This window comes from Stegastes partitus, unplaced genomic scaffold (assembly GCF_000690725.1).
Source record: "Stegastes partitus isolate 25-593 unplaced genomic scaffold, Stegastes_partitus-1.0.2 Scaffold483, whole genome shotgun sequence".
NCBI lineage: Eukaryota > Metazoa > Chordata > Actinopteri > Pomacentridae > Stegastes > Stegastes partitus.
The window spans coordinates 117,643-133,141 of NW_007578214.1; the positions used below are offsets into that span (position 1 = coordinate 117,643).

The 15,499-nt window shown below is 38.7% G+C and overlaps 1 protein-coding gene across 1 annotated transcript; it reads right to left on the reverse strand.

The window, feature by feature from the left end:
• Positions 1-1,727: 1,727 nt before the first annotated feature.
• ak7b (adenylate kinase 7b) lies at positions 1,728-13,241 on the reverse strand. Its single transcript, XM_008287033.1, has 17 exons — positions 13,156-13,241; positions 12,940-13,048; positions 11,780-11,874; positions 10,652-10,762; positions 10,481-10,564; positions 8,587-8,675; positions 8,268-8,358; positions 7,867-7,944; positions 6,780-6,929; positions 6,468-6,596; positions 6,298-6,397; positions 5,853-5,990; positions 5,710-5,766; positions 5,140-5,337; positions 4,426-4,655; positions 2,450-2,608; positions 1,728-2,357 (listed from the first exon to the last, which is right to left on the reverse strand). Exons 1-17 carry the CDS (start codon positions 13,168-13,170, stop codon positions 2,313-2,315), a joined length of 1,878 nt encoding a protein of 625 aa, XP_008285255.1. The 5' UTR covers positions 13,171-13,241; the 3' UTR covers positions 1,728-2,312.
• Between the last annotated feature and the right edge of the window lie 2,258 nt (positions 13,242-15,499).

Consider the following 15,499-nt stretch of genomic DNA (forward strand, 5'->3'; position numbering starts at 1 on the left):
AAGCCTGCCAGCTGATAGATGATCTAAGACTGACACCTAGTGGTACAACACTGCTAGTAAAACAGCCATGAGACAGACACGTTTCAGCTGTAAATGAAATCAAACCTGCAACTCTGACAGGAGTTTGGCTAAAGTCAGTGTTCATCTATGACTCTAAAGTCTCCATAAACAGATGGATCTGTTTTGGGTTTTGTTTTTTGTTTTTTTATTGTTGTTGTTTTGTATTTTTTATTGCTTAAAGATTTTTAAACAGGTGAACAAAAGAGGCAAACTGGAAGCTCATAAATCAGAGAAAAAAGTGAAACCAAAAGAGGGATCTCGCAATGGTTGTGTGAGGACGAACAATGGGAAGCTGAAACTGCAAACTAAAACACACACTGACCGTAACGCCCCTGCTCCTACTGTATATGCACATATTCAAACTAAGGTTGGCCTTGTCCTCTGGTAGTTAAGCGAGTCCATGTCATGGCAATTGTCATTGTATTGACACTATCTATTTGCACCCATTGCTTGATTTGAATGCTGTGGGTTGATATGTTTTGAAACTCACCTGTCAGTTTGAAACTCTGTTATTCTGAATCCCCTAGACAAAGCTAGTGTTTTAGATTGTATGTCAGTTTCCATTAATTTTACTGCATCATGAAAATCAGTTTGTAGAAACATGAAACCCACTTCACATCTATCCATCTATCCTCACTAGGGTCGGGGGCTGGAGTCTATTGCAGCTGACTTAGGGTGAAGGCAGGGGACACCCTGGACAGGTAACCAGTCTAGCCCTATTTGACATCCATCTTATTATCCCTGTAGCTGAAACAGTTACTAACAAGCATTGTGACAAGGACCTCAAGCTGAGACTGTTTTCTAGAAGCACGTTTGTTTTGGATTTTAACATATTTTTCACATAAAATCTTACTCTTGAAATACAATGAAGTTGAAGTACTAATTAAAGTATGTCATAAAACGGAAATATTCAAGTACAAGTACCTTGATAAGTACTAAAGTACAGTACTTGAGTAGAAGTTACTTTCCACCACTGGACCAAATACGTGATAAAACTACACAAACAATCCTCCATTACAAATTTGAGAGGGGGCTTTGAGCTTCCCCTGCTGGACAGACACAGCAACACAAGTTCATTCAGGCAAGCAACGCTAACTTTGTCATCTGGCATATCCATATCTAATGATGCCTAATTATATCTCCACAGCGCTCTGTCAGTACTGAAGAACTGTCTGACTGCATCTTATTGTCATTCTGCTATCGGGGGAATAATCTTCTGGCTTGTTTTCTATTTCTTTAACCCAATCACAATTGTCTTGGGTGAAGCCAAAGATGCTTCCCCTGCAAAATAGTTAGTGGAATTGCTTTGGTGGAATGTTTGGTACAAACAGCATCGTCAATGAAGTTGATAATTTACCAAAAGAACCAAGCACGCCTGTCTTATTGTAGAATTTAGATTTTTGTGTTTGTAATTTCTAGTCTATTTGTAGTATTAGTGTCTATTAAACATTCTTTTACAGTGAAATGTAATTGAAAGATCCTTAGCCTGGTCACTAAGACAGAGAATCACATGAGACTGTGAGAATATAGTATTACCACATTTATTGTCAGAAATCTGTGTTGTATTTTCAGGAAACTCCATGTTGTGTGTGTACCCGAGACTCACAGATGGTGCAGTCAAATTGTCTTGCAGCAGCTTGCATCACAATGTTTCCCAAATAAACTCAACTAATTTCCCCATGTGGTGATTAAGTATGTACAATGAAATAATTTGGTGTTCCGTCGCAACCAATTATGTACACTTTGGAGTTGCGAGTGGCAACATGAGAGAGCCACAAATTAGCTGCCATTTGTAACATTTATCCTTCCTGGATATCTGAAGCCAAATCAAAGCAATTATGACCCGAGCGTGTCTACTTTGGAGTTTACCAAGTTCATTAAGCAAATTAACTTCCTAATCAGCTTTTGGCTTTGTACACACTTTCATCCGCTTTTAGGGTGCTTTTAAGTAATGGCCAGCACACAAGAGTCCAAACAAAGCTGCGTATCAATACAACAGGGGCAGGAGAATGGGCCACTTACAAATCAGACCTAATCAAAATCCCAGCATGAACTGAGGGACACTTGGCTTGTGATGACTGGAACACTGTGAAAAGTCTCAAAGACTCCAGGAGGTTTTCCTCTAACAGAAAAGCTGCATGTAATTGACTTCAGCCTAACAGCCCAACGAACACAAGAAAATTAACATAATGTTCTTCTCAGTTTTGTATTTGTTGAACATGACGTTTGGGTGTGTCCACAAAAAATAATCTCTACTGTGGGTATCCAAAGGGGTTGTTTTTAAGTAAGTACTCCGCCTGGAAAGAGATACACCAAAAGACATCATCATGATTAAAATTGAGTCAGAGACTAGGGACTTATAAACAATCACCTATAGAGAGTCCAGTACCAGGAAGCCCACAGGGTCCGGTGGCTTTACTCTGCAGCATTCAGTCAGACCCTCGGTCAGTGTGGGCATGACATGTTCCATGAGGTAGTTCCTCATAGGGACTGACAGCGCCTCCAACTGCTCCTCCTCCTGTTGCCTCGCCTCCTCCAAGCTCTTTATCTGACACACATGTAACACATCAAACCTCACAATATAAACACATCAAACAGGGTTGTAAAGTATATCAAACATTAAGATTTAATGGATAATTCTAGTTTATAACACCATGAGACTTCATTTGGTCATTTTATATAAATTTCTATCGGTTCTAATAACACGGTTATCCAAATTAATAACTGAAAAATGGGAACGCCTCAAAGAAGTCAGATGATTAATGAAAGACGACACGTCAGAAGATCAGAACATGGTTAGGTAAACCATATCATTCTCAGATCAAAGTGAAAGTGAGTGTACTTAAAATGTTTGTTGCACAGGAGAACTCTTCTCACATGAATACTGTAATCACCAAGTCAGGGATGGCCTATGAAGTGGGTCTGTAAACTGTGATGGATGTCAGTTAGAGGACAGATTCAGCATTTCTGTTCTCTTCCTAATAAGTCTGTCTAACCTTGTGGTTTGCCTAACTGTCTGGTCATTGGTCCTGAGTTTGATAATCAGACTGAACTGCTGTGTCATCGTTGATGCTACGTTTCTCACAGATCTGGAACTAGACTATTGACTGTTGACTAATGACTGTTGACTAATGACTCATTTCTTTTTCTCTGTTGCAGCGTCAGTGACAACAATTCTAATAATAAAAATGACAGCAAAAGAGATATAAAAATGACACTCACGTAGAAAAAAACTGAAATGATCTTTTTACTTTGTTACTGGAGAACTAGAGGTCTGTTGCAATGGGACTACTGCATGAGTCTAAACTTTCAACAATTAAGTTATCTTCATTTCAGTGTCGATGTTTACAAATCTGTGTATTATTTACTGTGATTTGCTCCTCAGTGATTTCTGAGCTGGAAAATATGTTCTTTATCTAAACAGATCCAAGTCACATTACGTAAAATGTTTACTTTGTCTGTAGTGCCCTGCTTAGAGGACCCATGGCAAGATCAGGATTTGAATTAAGTGAAATGTCAATTAATTGCTGAGCAATATGGGGTGAGCTGTACTGTCTGATGTGTACAACAAACGTTAACATCTCTGAGGCCGAGGCTGCAAGGTGGCTCGATGGTTAGCACCGTCACCTCGCAGCGAGAAGGTCCCCAGTTCACGTCCCGATGAGGACACCCGGGATCTTTCTGCGTGGAGTTTGCATGTTCTCCCCGTGCAGCGTGGGTTCTCTCCGGGTTCTCTGGCTTCCTCCCACAGTCCAAAAACACGTTGAGGTTAATTGGTGATTCTAAATTGTCTGTAGGTGCGAATGTGAGTGTGCTTGGTTGTCTGTCTCTAAGTGTAGCCCTGTGATAGACTGGCGACCTGTCCAGGGTGTCTCCTGCCTTCAACCTAAGTCAGCTGGGATAGACTCCAGCCCCCCACAACCCTAGTGAGCGATGTATAGATATTGGATGGATGGATCTCCGAGGCCACCATGGGCAGGAAAGCTCAAATTTTACTTCTCTGTAGGCATAAGAGTCCATGTAATCCAACAAGTCACCTGAATACTGTACAATGCCTGGTGTGAAAAAACTATAGAATGTCATTAAAAACATGTTTTTTTTTAATAGGAGGAGGTGAGGGCTTCACTGGAGTCTTGCACTAATGCATTTTTGTGTCTACACATCACCCGCAAAGCTTGACACTGGAGCTGGCATGTTACCTGTCATTATCAATGATCAATTCTCAACCAGATCCACTAAAACAGTGGAGCCCAACATGTAATGCAAACTGACAACTGGCTGCTGGCTAAAGCTTGAGGTGACAGTAGACAGAGGGGGCACAGTCAGCAGAAATGACACAACACCTCCTCACCATCCAGCACCTACCCACTCCTCCCAGCGTACAGCCCTCAATTTGGCATCTTCTGCCTCCCTCTGCTCCTCCTCTGCCCTGTCCTGGGCTTCTCTGCTCATCCTCTGCTCAGCCTTCTTCCTCTCCTCCTCCTCCTTCTCCACCACCTCCTGGCTGCTTGGACCATAGTTCCTGGGCTGGCCCACTGTGTCAAAGATTTTCTGCATCAGCAGCAAGCAGTCAGGTGTGTCGCTGCTGGTGATCTCTAGAGAGGAGGACCAGCAACACAGTAAAGTTTAGCAATAACTACGCTGCCCATCGAAGACCTATGTACTGTTGGTGCAAACCTGATTACAGAGCTAAGTGGAAAGAAATTGAAAAAGAAATATACCAAAAACCAATTCAAAGCATGATTGGAGACATGGAGCTATACAAAAAATTGAGAAAAGATATAGATCCAACAAGTCGACGGAAGGACTGTTTAGTGAATTTGAATGCAATGCAGATACCCAAGCAATGTTTATGTTTTTTTTCTTATGTTTTTGTTCTCTTTATGTTTATAAAAGCCAAATAAAAATGTAAGTGGAAACAAAAAGGTTTAGCAATAACATTAAAGCAGTGATTGACTGAATAAAATTACTGTTACTTTTGTGACTGTAGCATTTGTAAGGCTAAAGAAACCACTGCCTGGCCAACAAACCCCTCCTTACTACCCCTCACAGAGGATGCAATCATGCTCAATGGATTACCCAGGTACAGAGGGGTGATGTCCATCTCAACGAAGAAGTTGGAAACTGTTTCGTCCTCAATGTTGTTCTCCCTGTATCTGGCCAAGCACCTCAAGAAGTGTTCCGGCCGATAGTTGTGCTCCTGCACCAACCCCTCCGGCAAGTTGATCACTCGATCCGTGAGGAAGGAGTCCGATGCATCCAGGCACAACAAAAACTCTGTGGCCCACACAAGGAAACCATTACTAATCTGATAATATCGAATACTAGTAATTCTGTATATTTTTGACACAGCAGATTTTGTCATATTTCCAAAGGACCTATAATAAATCTATGAAAGAACCAAAAAATATGATTGTGACAAATACTCATGTTAAGTGATTCCATCACAGAAAATTATTCAGAGTTATAGGAGTCATTGGAAACTTAAGACTGTCATGATATACATGGTCTTTACAACTGTATGTAAATTGTATGATAATGCTGTAGTTGTTTTTTTGTTTTTTTTAAAGTGTTACATCTGGCTCCTTGTGAGGTTGACATATTTCTTGCTTCAATAGTAGGATTATAATGACAGTGCACTGCAGAGACCTGGCATTATCTTCCTGCTGTATGAGGAGATTGGGGATGTCTCATCATGTTGTTCCACTGAAGAAGAAAGAAAACAAGCAGATGCGTATGTATTCATTGTATATACCCATGTTATACGAAATGGATGAGTGTGCTTCTGACACATGTCAGTGTCTCACTATCAAAGAGCTCTTTAGCTTGTTCATATGTCTTGGGAAAGTCATCCAGAACAAAACCCTGGTTTCTGCATGGGTTAGACATCAGCTTATCCTTCAGCACCTTCAGCTGGTCATCCAAAACACCTGTCAAACAACAGTTGATAATGATAGTGTGGACAATCATCTCAAAAGCAATTTATTATTGCATTTCAAGGGACTTGAAAGTCAGATGAAGTAGACTCTATATTTTCTACAATACATCTAAACATCTCACTGAACATATGTATGTATGACATGTTAGAGTTATGCTGTATCATGGCAGCTTGACAAAATATTCAGATCTCATAACTTCAACCTTTAACCTTTTTTGAGGAACGAATTCTCTCGTATAGAGTATACTGTTTTAGAGTGAACTCTAAAAGAAACAAACTAACATGTAGTTATTCTATACCTTCATTCTGTTCCACACCATCCTTTAGGCTGCTGAGCAACTCCTGGGCGTCTGCTGCTGAGTCCATGGCATCGGGATCAGCATTCTTCACAGCATCTTCCTAAATAAACTACTAAAAATGGAATTGTCCAGTTTAAAATGCAAAAGCAATGTGCAGTCTGAGAGCTCACCAGTCGGGAAATGGTCTCAGAGATGGTTTCCTTCAGTGTGATGTGATGAAGCTTATAGTGTTCACAGATTTTTTTGGACACGGTGCTTTTCCCCACTGCAGGAGGACCCAGCACGCACAGACGGATGGGCTGAAGAGAACACACTTAATAGAATATCTACTACATCTTAACAAGAGCCAAGATGAGTCTTATCTTCAACTTTCAGACAAATGGAAAACTATAAATACTACATCTCAACAAATGAAATATGAATTTAGTTTGTCATTGTGCTGGTCAGTGTATTCTGTGTCTGATGTCTGCTATAGTACCTACCAATAGTCCCCGGGCCTGCCGGTACTCCTCCACCACCAGCTCAATGTTTTCTACCAGACCAAACTCACACAGCCACCTAATGGAGAACAGCTTTTTGATGTGAATGGCCTCCATGCGAAGGTTCACCAGCATGGAATCAATTTCCATCACCTGTAAAGTAAAAATAACATGTCAACAAACAAACTGACAAAATTCCTTCTGTCGCTTCTTTTTTTTTTTTTTAATCCCCCTCTGCCTCTGTGGACCAACATGTTTACTCCTAATTACAATAATATTTTATAAATTCAAATTTGTTTCACTAAATCTGCAGTAACTGATAGTTTGGCCACTTCCAGCAGAAACCCTAACAAGTAGTGAGCACATGACAGACATATCATCACCTTCTATGTAAATTGGATGAACAAAATATTGCCTCTTTCCACATTTAGCAATTATGAAACAACATTAGCATTAATTTGAAATTGTCTTTGTGTCCACCTGTTGAATCTGGCTCAAATTATTATCTTTTAGGTCACTACCGGCTTGAGAGGGAAACAGGTGCTTCTTAGCTGCAAAAATGCTCCACTATGTTCACTTGCTTGTCTTTAACTGTGTCTGTCTGCAGTTCGTCGTACAAAGGTAGTGCACAAAGGCTTTATACTGTGCTTTCTTTAAAAACAGCAACCTGTGTATGTGGATGAAAGCAGGCTGTGTGAGCACAGAATGTAAACTAAAACAGTAAAGTTGTAGGTGGACCACTGAAGAATGAACTGAGACTATATAGAAACAAACTATAAAATGAAGCGATATCATAAAGCTCCACAATATGTTCATCACTACCAGACACACTTGTCAAACTACTGTTATGTTATGTTACATGTCAATGCTCTGGCTCCAGCTTAACCCACAAACATGACTCATCTAGCCTAGAAACATAATCATAAAAGATTTTCCTCAAAATTCTTTCACTTTGAGCAGTAAAAAAGTCCGTTTCATCTCTAGGTGTTACTGAGGCAGAACTGTGAATGATTCGCTGACAACTATAGGGTCAAAGAACAAACAACAAATGAACAAACCAAAACTGTAACATAAAACAGACACAACATACACTGAAATCCTGTACAAGGAAGGCTTCATCAATTGGCTTTTTCTGGATCTTCCCTGATCCAAGTTCAGAAGCAACTGCCTGTTGGTGGAAAAACTCACATATCAGGATACATTTATTTTTCTTTCCTCATCTCTATGTATAAAATGACATTGAGCATGCACAGAAATACATGATAGTATGCAGTATAATTTTGTCACAACTATAATCATACCTGATTATTTTGTTGGTGTTATACAATACAGCTTAAAATTAATTAGCAGTACTTCCATATTTTTGTTGTTGTTCATTACAGTATCATTCTAAAGATGTCACTGGATGATAATGGATGCTAATCAGCTTCACAACATGCTAACACTTTCACAGTTTAACACTTTTGACAGGTGATCATTTGCTACACACACCTTCACTATTTGCTCCATGGTGTTGTTGGAACAGTCCACAGCTATCAGGTAATATGGTTTGGGCTGATGTTCAATAATGTTCTGAACCACACTGGCACAAAAAAACACAAAAAAAAAACAGCTTGACAGAACATTAAGACACTCCTGTTTTCATCATATAAGTGATTTATATATTCAGTCATGCTGCCAGAATCTTTTCAAGGATAAGCTAAGTCCAGTCAGTGTCGTTCCAATTTATTAAAGCAAACAGGGATCTGTCAATCTTACAATATGCTCTGGTCTGAGAGCAAGTTCAAGACAGTTGTTTACAATATACAACCTTGCCAGGTCATTGACGTGAATCGTGGGAATGATGTTCTTGCCATCACCAAAGACGGATATCTCATGTTCCTGCCCCAGCCATGAGTTCTAAAAACACAAATGATTTGAATTTATAACTTATTTGAAGAAAATTCAGTTAATGCCAGTTTTTTGGATTTTTGAGAGTAAGTTTGGTTCATCTAAAGCCAGATCTCTCCACAAGTACATCTGTAAACAAAAGTTTACATCCACTTGTAAAGACCATGTATATCATGGCAGTCTAAAGCTTCCAGTGATTTCTATAACTCTCATTTTCTGTAATGAAATTATTGAAACACATCTTTGTAACAAACAAACAAACAAACAAATAAATAAATATCATGCATTTAGGTTCTTTCATAAATGTATTATAGATCTCACATATGACAGATTCTGATGGCAGGTAAACCTTCTAGGTGATGATTTTAGGTTTTCCTAAAATCATCCTTTTTCAATATTCCATTTACTTTATGTTAAGCACCTGTTCCACTGGAACCAAGACAGGCCCAGAACATAATACTACCACCACCATGCTTGATGGTAGGTTTGGTGTTCTTGCAGTTAAACTCCTCACCTTCTTTCCTCAAAACACATTTATGGACATTGTGACCAAATAGCTCAACTGACTACAGAACTTTCCTCCAGAAACCATTTTCTTTGTCCATGTGATCAACAGCAAACTACAGTTAAGCCTTAAGGTGCCTCCTCTGGAGATATCTGAATGTCCATTGGAACAATACTTTCTTCAGAGTAAACAATGGATAGAAGTAATAACTATTACTAACAAGAAACATCTTATCAATACCCTTTGTTCTATTCTATAATTTTGCTTTAGTATCTCATGATTATGACTATGCATGTGGGTATGAAAATACCGCATTAGTTCAAATAGAAGATGATGAAATATAAAAACAGGAAAATGTTCTGCTTTACTGGAGCTACTTCCAGAATCCAGATTGTGTTTCAGTCCAAACAAAGATGAGAACCAGAAATGCCATGTCTGCATTGTTAAATTCATCAACAAAAACTATGACAGATTTTTTTTTTTTTTTTTTTGGAAGCTCTCCCATGAAAATAATCCCTTCTTGCCCTAAAATGGCTAAAATATATCTTCAAACTGCTGCTTCATCTAGAATGTGTAGATCTGTACACACCCCTCCTCACTCACTGCAACTTGAGCACACCAGCTCACCTATGACTCTGTTCAAACACTGTTAAACTGCTCTAAACTACATAGCATAGTATATATATATATATATAAAGTTGTAATATTGGAGTAATTCCAGCATACATGTTTTAAACAGAAAACAACTCTGGAGAATGATACATAAAGCCACACAATGCAAGTTAATTAAGTTTATTACATGTGACACTCTGGAAGTCTGAATCTGTCCTATGGAAACTGTCATCGGTACATTGCAGTTTTCCTGTGGACATGTTCAGACACAGCATTGACTGCTTTTTTGTTCATGATGTGTCATCAAGCATATAAAAAAAATTCATATGAACTAAAACAATTTTTTGGGGAAAAAAATGTTAGTTTCTTTTGTCCTGTGTGTAAAGCACTTTTTAAACTCCATTTTTAAAAGTTGTTATATAAATAGTTTTTTTTTTTTTATTATTGTTGAGTTTTTTTCACCAGAGGGGAGTTTTAAAACTAACAAAAATTTAATTACTAAAAAATAAATAAATAAATACACATCTGTCTTCAAAATCAGGCACCAAAGTTAGACACTAGGAATGAAGTCGATGTCTAATTCAGATTTCTACATTCAGCAAAAACAATAAAGAGACATATCTATAGCGTGAGAATAATAAAAATAAGACATCTTGTTGATTGCCAAAGCATTAATACAGTTGGTTTTAAATCTCACCTTAAAATAGTAGTGGAAGACCTGTTCTCCCATCCCATACTGAAGCCCTGACGCCACCACATATGTGGAGAACAGCTTTCTGTTCTGAAAGCAACAGTCATGTAACAGTATGAGAGCTTTCAATCACAAGTGCCTTCTGCACAGCAAATAACAACCTTAAATTGGACCTACAGTTTTGCCCATTTTGACCACCCTCTTCTCTAGATCAATGTGCTGTTCGAAGTTCGGATGTGCTCTTCTGCTCCAGAAAATCTCATCAGTAAAAGGAAGCTCCAGATCATCCTGTGACACAACAGAGACAACAGCAGGAGGACGCTACTAACAAAAAGTGTCATTTTAAAATATAAATCTGATTGGACAGAGCTGATGATGAATAAACGGAAATGTCACACTGTTACAAATAATAATGCACTAAAGTTGCTACAAAAATTGCAGTTACTAAAATGAATGATTGCAGCCAATATTATGACTCTGTGTGAGTTTGTACTTTACATCCCTTCCAAGCCATTGTTAGCAGCTGCACCTTTGTTGGGAACTGCAGCCTGATGTCTATGTGGACAGGTCTCTATAAGCTTTGCTACAAGCTTGCTCAAGCTCTGTCCAACTGCATAGAGATCATCAAAAAGCCTCTTTCCAAATCAGGGAACTTCTGCTGTTATTTAAAAGCCATGCCTGTATGGCTTTGGCTTTAGTCATGTTCAGGGGCCACAGCCTGCAGCATGCTGCTTCATGATGATGTGAAGTGTTTGGCTCCCGCATGTACACTACATAGTGCACAACAAAACTTTAAAAACTTCCATAAGGTGCAAATACGTTTCATGGGCATTGGTCAAGGTTACATATTACTTTTAGAAATACAATCACATTGCTTGAAATAAAAAATACATTTAAAAAAAAAACGATGATCAATAATATGCCTATATTGTGACATATAAAAGATTAAGTCCATCAATTAATCAAGAAAATGTATCACAATTGTGTTTTTTCAGTTTATTACACACACAAAAAGAATACTAACTACAGGTATTACAGACTCTCTAGTGTGAGGAATCTGATCTGCATGTCTCAGTGCAAGCTTAAAGAATTTGGGTTTGATCAGACATAAAAGATTACTGCAAAAAGAAAATTCTGTGATTTGTAGTTTAATTTTGACATTGACTGACTGTATAATACATGATATGACGGCGGTTCTAATTAAAACTAAATAAATACTTTTCATCCCCCTCACATTTACATGCTATAATACCATAAGTCATTCACCAGAAAAAGATGGCAGTTATATTCGTTAGAGGTACATACAGGATCAACTGGCTTGCTGCAGGCCCAGGTCATCACTGTGGAGATGAGGATGAACAACTTTGATCCAGGAAAATGTCCCATTTCATTGTGTAGGGCTACGAATGAAACACATCATGAGTCATGACCTGATTGATTCCTTATGATATTGTTATGACAGAATGCAAACACATGTATGGTGAAAAAAGAAAGAGCTGCTTAAAGTCGAAACGAAAAATGTGACAGGGTAATATAACCATGTCACAAAGACCTGTGATACAATAAACGTACATAAATAGCAAATTCTAGTCAACATACTCAGATTAATAATAGATTGTTAAGTAATGAATTAAGTTTAAGTTTCTTTTTCTAATTAGAAATTGTAACAACTGAATTGTTTGGGAGTAGATATCTACATATACAGGTCGTTCAATAATGTTCTCACTTCCAACAATGTGCTTTAAATGAACCCCAGGAGGCCTAAGTGACTTCTAAATCAAATACTGTCGTACTTTACTCTGTGGAAACATCATCATTATTAAGTTATTGTTTGCCCCAAAGTAAGTCCTTTCATACTACACAAAGCTGTTGTTATTAGCTACTCTTCCACACACATATCTCTGCACTGGTGATACATTCAACTCATAGGTACAGGGTGAGACCTGACATGTCAGCTGCATTAGGGGTCACTGGGATGGACTGTCCTTTTTCAGGAGCACTGCAACACTTGCAATGAATATGGCAACTTTCGCCTTAGCAATTAATAATAAGCCATTGCAGTTTTTTTGGGATATAAAAATGGGTTCACTGAGCAGAGTGAAAAAATGAAGACACTATGCTTCAAAGGTTAAGTCATATAAATTCACGGCATTGATAAACAAACTGTGTCTGTGAGCAGTATTATAGGAAAACATTCTGTGTCACTCTGTCAATTAAAAAAAGAAAAGAAAAAAGGCCTTCAGTTTGTACAGACACTGATGATGCTGTAAAGGAACAAAACAAGGAGTTCAGATTGCAACTTTAACTTTTACAATATTTTTCATGCGGGAATTTCACTTGCAATGAAGTATATTGACTTTGTTGCATTGATGCTTTTACTTAAGTAAAATATCAGAATACTTCCACCACTGGCAACAAGGACGCTTTATAAACAATAAACAGCAAGTTCAAACCAGAGTACTTACCTGAAACAGCCCAGAGGGCCTCCTCCACCTGATCAGCATGCTGGGTGATGTTGTAGAGAACAACATCACAGTCCATGAGTTTTGACAGGAGCTCCTCCCTGCTCAGTTGCTTTCACAAAAACAAAATGAAGCTGATTTAAATTGATCTCTTAAGTAGCTTACAAATGATTACTCACAGTACCACTTTGTTGGATTCCGTTGGACACATTTGCTTACACAATAGACCTCCATCACATATGGTCTGTCCTCCTCAGATGGTTCGGAAACAGTTCCAACCAGCTGAAACGTTGCTGTTGTGCTGTGGATGGACAGCAGCTCCTCCTCCACCTCGTCATCAGCATCAGCAGCTCCAACCACATACTCACACAAGAACTACAAACAACACCACAGCCTTAACCAATGCTATTACTATCCATAGACTGTCTATACAGTGTAGACAGTCTCTGTTACTATTATTAACTATTACAGTTGCTGAATAAAACTACAAACTAAGTTGCTAACTAGCTAGCACACGTCCCAGCAGTAGTAGTAATTAGCACTAGTATGCTATACAGAACAACGGCACCGGACTCATTCAACTCTGATTTTTCACATCAAAGTATTACCTTGGCAATGTACTTGGATGCGTATGAGTCTACGTTGTTGATAAAAACTTTCTTAGGTGAGTGTTTGAGCTTCTCCATCCCCTGCTCCGCCATGACACCTGCCGGAGTGTTTGCGGTTGCCGTGCTGTTGCCATGGAGACGCGCTGTACGGAGACGCGGTGCGGAAGTTTGGAGGTGTTCAGCTGAAAGGCTGCTGTAAACGCTGACTGCATCAACAATGACTGCATCTGAAATACAACATATGCTCCACTTGCTCAACACGTGTCGCAAACATGCACATAGATTTCACAGACATGTAACTGCATAAATGTAAAAGAGCATTTGTATGGCAGCTTGCTGCACGTCCCCAGTCCATCAATCTGAAAATCTAGTTGCTTTTGACCGAAGCTTCTGAGAAGACCTAAATAAGAGACAAAAGGCAGTAAGAATTTGTGATAGAGACAATGTTCAAAGTATTTAGTGTCAGTATTTAGTGGCCAAACTTTTACTTGCCATCACAGCCATTATTTTTATTTATTTATTTATTTGTTTGTTTGTTTGTTTGTTTGTTTGTTTGTTTGTTTGTTTGTTTGTTTGTTCGATACAACTGGGACATATATGCTGGCTGATCAGACCAATTACAAGCAATAGGGGAAACATAAAATGCCCACACCTAAACTAACTACAAAAAGTACAAAACAGTACAATTGATCTACCTAATTAGAATGACAATAACAAACAAATCCAACATATATCCAACTACCTAGAATAAATTAAATACATAAAGTAATATGTTGATCAAATTAACCTGGTCCACCCCTTGAAGTGGCAGGTACTTGGTGTAGTCTGATTAGCAGCTCTGGTGTAAAAGCCTGGTGCTCCTCTGACACCATCCTCTGCCCAAAGCCAACCAGATGTCCGCAGCAGCAGAAGCCTGGATACATAGATTAGATTAGATTAGTTTAGTTTAGCTTAGTTTAGATTAGATTAGATTAGATTAGATTAGATATAACTTTATTGATCCCTTTGGTTGATTTTTGTGTCCTGACCTCAGGCTCACAGGATCGTCCATTGTGGCTGCTACCGGTCTGCTGCTCTGTACCTCAGTAGTTATCAGGCGGCGCTGTGCATCAGTCTTTGAGCGTAGGTGACATTGTGAGGCAGGGTGGAGAAAACGATGGAATCCCGACCGCACACACTGAGTTCATGTTAGTGTTTTTTGCAGGTTTTATAGTTAGTGAGGCAATTGTTGAGCCTTCTAAGAATATAATATTACAGGTATAAGTCAACAAGTTACATCTGCTGAGTTTATGGGACACTGAGCAAAAACTTTGATGAAGTAGCACTAGCATTAAAGACTTTGCTCGTTTACATACACCTGTCGGGATTCCTTCGTTGTGTGGCTTACAGTCAATGGGGAAGCCGCTCGACTCCTAACTGGTAATCTGTTTGTATTTTCAGCATTTGTATTCGAATACGTAGATTTTTCAACTTCAAATACCTTTGTACGCATTGACAACTCCTACTACATGTACAAATTTCATGACAGATGAGCAGATTTTTTACACATTGGAATGCCTAATTACAGACAAATTCCGGTTTTCATTGACAATTTATTTTACACATTGACAAATCTCACTTTGGACGAACGGATTGAGAGACAGACAGACAACTCTCCATACGCATGGACAAATAGTTTTGCTACAATAATGCGTCTTCCTTTCACTAAAATAAAGGTACATCCTTGTGTCCAAACAACTCCATTTATGTCACATCCAATAACACAACTGATGATTAAAAGCTTTCTTCTCTGTCCAAGGGAGCCTGAGCAAAGTCTATAGGCAAGCTTTTAGTGTGATTGTTTTAGAGACATGTAGTTCTATAGCCCTTTCTCCTCTTGTGAGTAGATACAATGCACTGCTCTCTCTCTCTGATGGACCTGAATAGGTCACTAAACACTTTGCTTTTAGCCATGA

Excerpts from the sequence above, each read along its gene's own strand:
- ak7b (XM_008287033.1), bottom strand. Across the intron at positions 5,767-5,852 it reads TGATAGTGAGACACTGACAT|TGGAACAACATGATGAGACA; the intron begins GTGTCAGAAGCA and ends TTTCTTCTTCAG. Across the intron at positions 4,656-5,139 it reads CATCACCCCTCTGTACCTGG|AGATCACCAGCAGCGACACA; the intron begins GTAATCCATTGA and ends CCTCCTCTCTAG.